Source organism: Gavialis gangeticus, unplaced genomic scaffold, assembly GCF_001723915.1.
Source record: "Gavialis gangeticus isolate Ggan-Ray unplaced genomic scaffold, GavGan_comp1, whole genome shotgun sequence".
In the NCBI taxonomy this organism is placed as follows: Eukaryota; Metazoa; Chordata; order Crocodylia; family Gavialidae; genus Gavialis; species Gavialis gangeticus.
In genome coordinates this window covers 34016184-34026987 of record NW_017729025.1, presented here as the reverse complement: position 1 = coordinate 34026987, position 10804 = coordinate 34016184, and the positions used below count along the sequence as shown (strand labels likewise).

At 42.5% G+C, this 10804-nt stretch overlaps 1 protein-coding gene across 2 annotated transcripts in view; it reads right to left on the bottom strand.

Annotated features, from left to right (window-relative positions):
• Positions 1-10804, bottom strand: part of SYNE3 (spectrin repeat containing nuclear envelope family member 3) — a 98232-nt gene that overhangs the window by 11541 nt on the left and 75887 nt on the right. Inside the window, exons 14-18 of one of the 2 annotated variants that reach the window (XM_019518607.1) lie at positions 9894-10057; positions 8849-8969; positions 7321-7476; positions 6527-6676; positions 5036-5077 (exon numbers count right to left, since the gene is read on the bottom strand). In XM_019518607.1, coding sequence (XP_019374152.1) covers positions 5036-5077; positions 6527-6676; positions 7321-7476; positions 8849-8969; positions 9894-10057 — 633 coding nt within the window. The remainder of the gene's footprint in view (positions 1-5035; positions 5078-6526; positions 6677-7320; positions 7477-8848; positions 8970-9893; positions 10058-10804) is intronic. The other variant, XM_019518608.1, reaches the window with a different exon arrangement.

Here is a 10804-nt window from a genome sequence, read left to right as displayed (position 1 = left end):
ATCTTCTCAGGTCTCTTCCGACCCTAGAAACTATGAAACTATCCCATACAGCTCACCTAGGAAACATGTCTCTTTAGCAGCATGACTTCTGTGGGCAGGGAGAATGGAAATGGGAGTAAATGGGGAGCAGCTTAATCATTCAAATGGAAGAGGCTGTAACTTAGCCAGTATTTACCCATGCAGACAGAAAATGGAACAGGGAGGAAGAATATGGACTGAGATTGAAAGTACCTGGGTCTTGCTCCAATCCCTGTCAGTGATCTGCTGATACTGCTAAAAATTAAGTATATGAAAGATAAGAAACCAGAGGCTTCACATCATAAAAGAGAGAGCAGTTCAGCACCTGGATTCCTGCCTCTTCTGCTGATTCTCCATGACAAGAGAGTTGACAAACTACTCAAGGGAAGCAGAGGACCAGCTCATGGCCCAGGCACTGTTTCTATTCCCCAAAAGGCTTCCACTGAACTCCTACTGCCTCCATACTCATGGGAGTGAATTTGCAAGTAAGGAAGTGATGTGCCCAGCTATTGCAGATGCTTGTAGTGTAAATGGACTCACAACGGACTTTTCATTTGCTGAAGTTCTGAAGGGATGTTTCCAACACAGGATGCATACATTTAAAAAATCCCTAATTCTATTCCTTGCAACACCTAAGCTCAGTCTATCTGAGTTAAAAAAAACCCTATAAGTTGAAAACTCTTACTTGCATGTTCATATTTATGCAGTTTGTTTATGTTGTACCTTTCTCTCTGGTTGGGTAGTGGTGTGACTAGACTACTTAATGTCACACTCTATGTCCCATAAACCAGGTCCTATGCTATAATGTGTGGATGATTAAATAACAATAAAAACTGTCTGAATTAAATATCATTACACAAACACACACATGCAAGCACACACACATACACCCTTCTTCTTAGTGGATCAGATTCCACTTTCAGTTTTAATTTGAGAGAACTACACTGAGGTCAGTGGAATCACATTGGTTTAAATCGGGGTAAATGACGGAAATGTTTTATTTATTAGCTTTTGTTAATTATTAGGGACCCAAAGTCACCTGCCAATGTTTTTGTAGGTAACAGACTTGGAGTATTTGGGTTTTAAGGTATTTCTTTCTCTTCTTTTGCACTGGGTAGCTATTCAGAAGTCAAAGAAGGGTTTTGGAGTTCACAGTGGGGATGATTTGCCTTTTATAACTCTCACTGGCAATTTTTCTCATCTGTCTATATTTATGTAGGCCTTCTCAGAACTTACCAGTGCATCTCAACCTTCCTCAGAGGAGAAGAGAGAGACTGGGTACCAGTCAACATTAGGAGAAGTGCTGATTTCAGGGATGGAATCTCAGTACTCAATGGAAATGCAAGAGAGCTTTATGCTTTTTCTGCTACAGGCAACTCTAATCAAGATAAATCCTTGGTAAATTCTTTGAATTCTCCCTGTAGTGTCATTTTGAAGGGAAAGCAGTTTCACTTGACTTTACAGCAGGGGTGCTCAACCACTGGCCCATAGGCCAAATGCAACCTGTGGAGCCTTGGCATCTGTTCTGTTGGGCTACCCATGAGTTGGGAAATTTGGCAGCAGGGGTGCAATGGCAATCAACGCTGCCACCCAATCCCCACTGTCAAATTGCCAAAACCCATGCAGCAAGTCAGAGCTGGGCCATGCTCCCTTCCCTCTAGCCCAGCCCTTCTGTGTGGCTGGGTTGGGGCTGGCCCATACCCCCTTCTCTCTGCAGGGACAGGCCATACCCCCTCCCCATGGGGCTGGGTCAGAGCCAGGCCATGCCTCCTTTTCTCCACAGAGTTGGCTTGGGGCCAAGCCATACCCCCTCCCCCTGCATGGTGGATAGGGGCTGGGTCATGTCCCCTCCCTACTGTGGGCCAGGACCATGCCCCCTTCTCTTGCATGGCTGGGTTGCCCCCCACCTCTCTCCTCATGGCCGGAGTGGCAGGAGAAGGTCTCTCCATGCTCCCCAGGCACAAGGTCAGGACCATCAGGATGGAGCAGGCATCCATCCTGGCCTGAGGATGGAGCAGACACTGCCCATCCAGCCTGCCTGACAAAAAGGTTGAGCATCACTGCTCTACATCAAGAATTAAACCACTGTATTATTTCCTTAGGCTGATTGGGCACTTGGGAAAGGAATTCCAGGGATTTGGATACACAGCTAATGACACCCAAAGCAGCTCTACATCACCACTAGGGCGTGCTGCAGAGAAACACCGTGCCCAGTCCATGTGCACTAGATCCTGAAATGTAGTCACGGTAGGGCAGTGCTGGGTCAATAAGTACGCTGAAGACAGAAAACTTATTTTCTGTCCTCCTAAGAGCGCCTCAAAGACTGCTACATTACATCTGTGAATTATGTGTGTGGAGTGGGAGTGCCATGATTCACTGCAGTACTTCCTTAAGTGCCTGACATTAAGCTACACATGCAACAAGGAATCAGCTTGGGTGTTGTCAGAAAGGCTAAAGATTGGCCAGAAGTTGTTGAGAAGTTAACAGTGTAATACTGTGTCCCCTGGGGAAATACAGCATTCCTCCATCTTTTGAACATCTGAGGAATATCTAGGCTGTATTGGGAAGCCTTGCCCAAGAGGAAGAATTCTGGACCTGTGAATTAACCGGAAGTGCCAGATCTGGCTCATGGACTGGCCCTGCACCATGAATCCAGCCTGTGAGCTAGAAGATTGAGCACCACTGGGACAGGATAATGTGGTAATATACTCACACAATTAATTCATTCATTCCCCTTTGCATTGCTGTAACAGGGTGCTTAGGCTGCCTCTTACTTTAAGAGGAGGAAAGGATGCTGAGAAAACTCAGGCAGCAATCAGGGGAGTCACCTGATCAGCAAGGGACTTGGCTTAGGGTGTATAAAAGTCCAGCTCCTAAGCTGGGCAGGCAGTCTGGCCCTGGAGAATGATGTGAGAAGAGCTCCTGAACAGGCTCGAGAGGGAGACTCCTGATGGAAACCAAGAATGCCTGAGGGTAATACAGCCTTTGGGCTAGGTTAACAGCAGTGGTTTAGGGTGGGAGTAAAGGGAGGTAGATGCCCCAGAAATTGATAGTTAGGGGGTATTATTGGCAGGAGAAAGTCTCAACAGTCCCAGAAGCAGGGTCAGAGGCCTAGCAGGGCAGGGAAGGAACTAGACAGCCCAGGACCCAGAGAGAAGCAGGGAAGGGGCTAGAGCACCCAGGGCCCAGGGAGGGGCTGAAAAGGATGGGGCTAGAGATTCTAGTATCCAGAGTGGGGCAAAGAAGGAGCTGGAGAGTCCAGCCCAAGGAGGGGCTGAGATGGATGGAGCTAGAGAGCCCAGGGCCTAAGGAGGAGCTGAGAGAATGATGTGGGACTGAGGCTGATGGCCCATTAGATTGATTGAGAATAGTGCCGAAGGCCCACATAACTGACTGATGATAACTGATTGATTGGTAACATATGTGAGGCATTGCATGACTAAAAGGGGAAATGAGGAGGCCATGAAATTGTCCTTAAGGCATTGAGCAGGTAGACTATGGCTCCTAAGTGGATGAGATGTCGCTCAGGAATCCCTGGGGAAGCCTCCCAGTTCTAAATAAATGTTAACATCAAGGCACGGCAGGCGAGCAGAAGGGGAGGGGGCTTAAAAGTCAGGATGAAATGGGTTGAGTAGCCAACTGGGGGCAACACAGCCACCACTGGGGCCAGCCTCTGTTACAGTTGCATAAATAAAGCTTCATTCTGTACCTTCCAATAACTGAGGAGATATAAAATAAATGGGAAGAAGAAGCCAACATTATTTATAATGAGCACTGGTAGAGATAAAGATTCAATACCATGATGATCAAAGACTCATTGACTTTAATGGAAGCAGGTTCAAGCCCCAAGAGAAGAAATTCTCCTTAAATATACCAACTTCTGATTAATGTTTTCTTTTCTGTAAGCCTGTGCCTTGTTGTAATCCCTTTTCTTTGTTATTTTGACTTTTTCCATTACTGGTTCCAAAGAAATTTCTTCACAGAATGCTGTGCAGGATCAGGCCTTATTTTGATAATGTTAAGCAAATTACCTTAATTTATCTAAAATCCTACACCAGAAGGGAGATATACTGGATGATCGCAACTAAAAGTTTCAAGAACACCCAAATAAGCTAGGAGCTGAAGTCCCATTTTCAAAGGTAGCTTAAGAGATTTTGGAGACTTAGTCCCATTGGCTTTCAGTAAGACTAGGATTTTAGGTGTGCAAGGTCCTCTTGAACTACGACTCTCAAATCACTTAGGTACTTAAAAAAATTTCCCCATGTCTAATGGGTGCTGGACATCTAGCTCCTATACTTCTGTGATTGTAGGGTAAACACACCTTCAACTCTCTTACGAAATATGAACTTTATTTCTGCCTAGAAGTTTTACAGTCTTTTCTCCTGTGCCTGGAGAAGGGTGCTTGTGTCCAAAAGGTTGCAAATAAATATATTTTTTTGCAAGAATCTAGTTGGTCTAATAAAAGATATCACCTCTACCATGAGTTCTGATTCCTTGAGAGCAAGAGGAATTTATGGGTGGCTATACACATACTCCAACACATGTTAGCAGACTTGATTAATCAAGTTTTATCCATGTTCTAAGTAGAACGCTCTAGCATTGCTGCAGTATCATGTGTATAAACCCCTGTGGGTTTAAAAATAGCCACTGGAGTGCTTTAACTAAAACTTCTCAAATCAGCTTTAGTTAAAGTGTTCCCTGGCCATTTTTAAACATGCAGGGGCTTAATATATATGAGGCTGTGGCGTTTTAATTAGAGTGGCTCTCTAGGAACCACTCTAATTAAAATATCCCCACCCGTAAGCATGTGCATAGGCACTCTATCTTCCTAAAAAAGACAACTTACTTTTTGAATTGGTAGAAGATCAACTTCATTATTAAGGTATTTTACAGGCATTTTTCCTCATGCATTGTTTTAAATGTTTTCATGAACCTTAAAAGCAATCTGATTTAAAAGTAATTACCTGTGAAACTTCTGATATAACATTTTTAGATTAATGATAGGAAAACATTGTACCTTTCTGAATCCATCTGGTTCTTCCAAAGATACAGCAGTCTGCTGAAAAAAAAAAAAAAGAATAAACTTGAGATCCCACTGGAGCCTATAACTGAATATTCATTTCACAGGGGAATGTTTCTTTAAATTTTCTGGTCATCTGGACAGACTGAAACAGCAGGTGATTTCTGTTTAATGAGCTTTTTAACACACATCAGAAATAAAGCCCAAATGGATTTGGTTTCCTGACAATGTGCGTCAGATGCAATGCCTCCTCAGAAATAGCTTTGATTTTACTGACACCTATTGACTAAAGGTATGTTTACACAACCTACTTGGACAAAATCAGCCCACACTACAACTCTGTTTTTATTAGTATCTCTACAGTATTATCTGATTAACAGAGCCCATACTCCATCTCTGCAAATCAAAGGGTTTGTTATCTAAAAAAGCTTTTCAGTTTAAAACCGACTCTCATCAGCTTTTTAGAGGTAAGAATAAAGATTTTGTTCTACACCTTAAGGTAAAGATTTTCTAAAATGCCAAAGGATTTAGGTGCCCTGATATTTAGATGATGAAGTTAAGACCCCTTAAAGAACTGTCTGCAGAAAGTGCCAAATACTAACATTCTGAAAACTATATTTCCTTAAGGTATTTTAGAGTTGCCTGACCAAAATCACTTGTCAGTTTAGAAAATCTACATAAATGTATCTTAAACTAAGTGAAAATATATCATCCTTTAAACTGTATAATGGATAAACTCTACCTTCTGTAGAATGCTCTTATATATAACATTCTTATATAAAGCTATTTTTTGGTTCTTTCATGAAAATCCATTATGACTGATATCCTAAAATATCACCTTTTTACCCAAATCCAACTTTGGGGTCTCCCACTGCAAAGTACCCACCTTCCCCCTGGCCTCAGTCAGATGCAACCCCAGCAGGAAAGGAAGGAAGATTATAAATATGATACATTTTATAAATACCCCATTATAAAGGAAGTGCAGGAGACTGGTTTCTTTTAGAGTTACTTTCTGCAGCAGACAAGTCAGCTCTTGGCTATAATGATAGTTCTGACTTGCACCATAGCACAGGAGAGTTATACCAAATGGAATCTGTGTGGATATAATCTTGTTTTGGTAGCTGTGTATGGAATATTCTCTGTATACAGCAACGGGCTGCTGAGGAAGGCAAGGAAGCCTCAGAGTTGAATTTCCTCATGTGAACAAGGTAGAGTTGCATACACATGCACACACTCACCAGCTATAGGCATATTTGAGATATTTTGACTCTTGGGCCAAAACTTTACTTAGGCAACTGACATACATTGCTCATCTGTTGTGTATGCACATGCATTTCAGCAGTTCTTCTACACCTCAAGTTTATGGGAAGCTTGTGTATTTAGTTGGATTGAGACCAGACCACTCAGCACCCTGCAGTTACTTATGGAAATCATGGAAAAGGTTTACAATGTATTTAATGTTATGAATTTTCGTGCCCAGTCACTTACTAATGAATCAAGGCTTTCTTTGAGCTTAGACTTGTACAGCATCCATTGGTAGCGCAGGTCCTCCAGGTCTTCAGAGTTCCCAACAACTGGATGAAGATGAAGAAGATCTTCAAAAAGATGCTGACCTTCAGGAACACGAGACTGAAGCTCCTGCAGGGAAAGAAAAGTTAATCAACAACCCTGCATTCAAATGAATCATTGCCTTACTCATCCCAGAGACTTATTCATGTAGGAGCACATTAGCATTACATTAATCTGTTATGAACACTGGGTTTACAGTTATCATTTTATTTAAATTTTGCTCTCAAACATCCATCTAGGATAGACTGGTCATCTGCAGGGTCTCTCTAGAGCAGGACTTTTATTCATTAGCTAGGTTTATTACTGCTATGGTTTCATCACTGAGGGATTTGACTGTATTTATCTGAAGTTAGAGCACTGAAGGTAAATAATTAAATCATATTTTAGCCACAATATTATGATTAATATCTCTGCCATACAACACTGCTTGTAACACTGGAAAGTGTCACCTGCCACTTGACAGAGTTGTGGCTTTTATAGACCTTCCTTCCAGGAGTTTAATATCGGTCATAAATGCCAGGGATCTGTTCCTCCCTCCCATAGGTTTTACAGTAGTTGGGGTGGGGATGAGGAGAGGGGAAGGAAGGAGGGGAGGTGGGACTGTAAATACCCTAAATGAGCCTTCCCAATCTTTTAAAACATGAAATCAACTGTCCTGCTGCACCTTCAGCATAATTTCCGCACGCGCCGCAAACTCATGTCTGAAAACAAACCTCCAGCTTCTTGTATTTTGCTTCAACTTCATCAACAGAGGAGGATTTTGTAGCAAGATTTTTGGTTAGCTTGGCATTTTCTACTTCTAACCACTGCTCAAAGTCCTTCATGAGTTTAAGATGGTTGCTATTCTTTCCCGCTTTGCTCATCTTCTCCTGGGTACAGAGCAGAAAACAACAAAATAAATGTGTAAAAGAAGCGCATGTTTTTACTGCTGCCCTCTGTCACTAAGAGTATGATCATGCTCCTGTTAAAGTTAATTTTGAAATTCCCATTGGTTTCAATAGTACATTATCAGGGCCTGAGTCTGGTGTCTCCCATCTCCTCTCTTCTAGGACAATTCTGCAAGATGTAATTACTTCCTGTTAGATGCTGTGTGCCTTCAACTTTCACCACAGTAAGTCCCACAGGCTTGCAGTTAAGACATTTTAGGGCCTACCCATGGATTCCCTGTGCAGACAAAATCCCTATGATTTCAGTTGAACTGATTCATGCATAAGAACAGAAGGACAGGAAAAGGAACCGAAGGAGCCATCCATCCAGCAGGCTTCTGCTGAAACATCACAAGGAGGAGGGGGAGGGCCAGGCTCCTCAGTCTGGGTAAGCTAGCATCATTGGTTGCCTATTAGGGTTGCCAACTCTGTTTGAATATATTCCAGGTTTCATCACATGATGTAATGACATTAATGACTTTACATCAGGAAGGTAAATGCACATAATTACATTTTCAAAACCCGCTGGACTACTGTATAAATCAGATTCAACATTTAATATTTATTTTAATGAATGCCCTATCATTTATCTCTTGGGTGACTCTCAGTAGTCTCCTGGTGATTTGTATCTAATCCCTGGAGACTCCAGGGGCATCCTGGAGGGTTGGCAACCCTGCTGCCTATACATGTGCTCGTTCGTCAGGGCAGACTCGATTTATCAAGTCTGCTCCATGATCTAAACAGAATGCTCCAGTGTCACCTCACTGTCATGTGTATTAAGCCCCCATGCATTTTAAATTGGCTGCGGGGGTGCTCTAACTAAACCTCGTTGGATGACCTGTCATTTTAAAACATGTGGGGGCTTAATACACATGGCGGTGAACTATTTTAATTAGAGTGGCTGTCTGGGAACTGCTCTAATTAAAAAAAAACATCCCCCTCCACCCCGAGCATGTGGCATTATGCTTATTTACACTGTTTTCTTCTAAAACATTGTCAAGGCTAAACAGCAAGTATTACAGCAGTGGAATACAAGAGTGTCTATTATAACACATCTAAAGCAGGACATTGGAGCTCAGTTTAGGGACTTCCACTGACACATATGGGAGTCATACAGCGATACCTATGCACCAACCACATTTTGAAAAAAGAACATGTCAGACAGACTCCTAAACCCGCTAGCAGGATTCTGGTCTCAATCAGCTAAAAGCAAGCTGGCTTTTGTAGAACATCAGACATTTGATATTAAATACAGCCAGTGTGAATCTGTTTGTATGAAGCTGCTGTGGAAACTGATTCAAAGTCTCTCTCTCACCTGCTTGTATTTGGGATCTACATCAAATGAATGGAAGCCAAATGTAGGCATTGGCTGCATGATGATTATTTTCTTCCCTGTATCAACCGCTGTTCTTTTTGGTTGCAGCTTTTGGAGAAGGCTTGAAAATACAAATGTGAGAAGTCAATGCAATGACACCTGACAACTGATACATAGAAAAGCTGCTGAAAGATGACAGTTAGTACATGAATAATGGGCTTTAATACAACTGCTTGTCTTTTGATCTACTCTCTTTGCATCCTCTACAGTGCTTCAAACCACTGTTGCTCCCCTGGGAGCAAGGTAAGCTTGGGACACAAGCCTGAATTTCTTTTGAGTCTTCACCTTGCCAGTGACATGCCTGGTGCCTACAGTTCCAAGAGGCTCTTTTGGTAGCTAAGGATCCCCAGAGCATCACCAGCAGCCCTCATAACAGAAATGCTGTTGCACACTATATGAGTTGTTAATGGATATTTATGTGTATATACATATCTGTGCATGCTGTATTAAAAGTTCAGTAGCAACTAGCAGGGATGCTAAAACTGAAGATAATATAGCTGAGGTTGATATAAAAATACTGGCACAGAAAGGATATTAGCTCTGTTCAATGCTGGAAGTCTTCAGAGCATTTAGGTATACATCCACCGGTGGCTCCTTGCATATGTACTTAGAAGGGGGCAGGACAGTTTTTAGTTAAGGTACAGCAATGGGAGTCAGCTAAACGCTGTTACCTTCCCCCCTATCACTTCCTTCCTGTTTAACAGTGCGCCAGGCTCATAAAGGGAAACTGTCAAATTGGAATTGCAGCTAAAGCTCATTTCAGGTACTATTCCTGCATCTGGATTCACCTACCTGACTTTGTGGTTTCACAATCAGATTTTCTAATTTAAGAAATACCACTCAAATGTGCATGGGTCTTTCTAATGTGACCATGTGGTCATGAACTTTTCAGTACTTCTTTAGGCTTAGAGTTTGTTGAAATATCAAGCTGAGCTGCTATCTGGCAGCAAAGAGAATCTCCTTAAAGGGACTGACAAAGACTTACCTTGTTATCCTTTCTTTGACTTCCCTCAAAGATTCCTTCACCTTGTTCAGTTCAGTCTGGATATCTGCTGCCTCTTCTGAGGAAGAATTCTCCATTACCATCTGGCCATGAGTTTCAACAAGGTGCAACTGGAACTCCTTATCTGGGAACTCCGCCAGCAATCTCTGAAATTCACACCATTCCCAGTCACTTCCCGGGGCTGCTGGTATTCCTGAGGCTTTACCACAATGCATGATACCTAGGTCAGATTAAGGGCTTTGTTTTCTCCAGGACTTGGTGGGCTTCTGCCAGCACCATACCAGTTGCAAACAGCAAAAAGTTGGCTATGGATTTCTACAACCCAAATATTTGGAGCACAAGTTTGGAGCATAGCCAGGACGTCCTTGTGGTAGCATTCACTGAATTCAGTGAAAATTAAAGTTGCTGCCACCAACTCAAGGGCCAATTAAAACAGGGGAGAGTAAGGGAAAGAGTACAGCAGAGAGTAATAAAACTATCAAAGGCCTGGGAAATATGATTTATGAGGAAAGGAGGAAAGAACTAGGATTGCTTAAGTCTGGAGATGAGAAAACTGAGGGGGGATTTGACAACAGTCTTCAAATATCTGAAGGGCAATTACAAAGAAGATGAAGATAGCCTTTTCTCTGGGGCTGTAGGGGACAGAACTAGGAGGAGTGGCCTCAAACTGCAGGAGGGGGAATTTAGGTTGGAGATTAGGGAGAATTTCTGACTATGAAAGTGGTTAAGAATTGGAACAGGCTAAGTAGAGAAGTCATGGAATCTCTATCCCTGGAAATTTTCAAATCCAGGGTAGACAGATATCTCACTGGGATGGTTTAGTCAGTGATGATCCTGCCTTGACCAGAAAACTGGAACACATGATCTCGTGAGCTCCTGTCCAGCCCTACTCT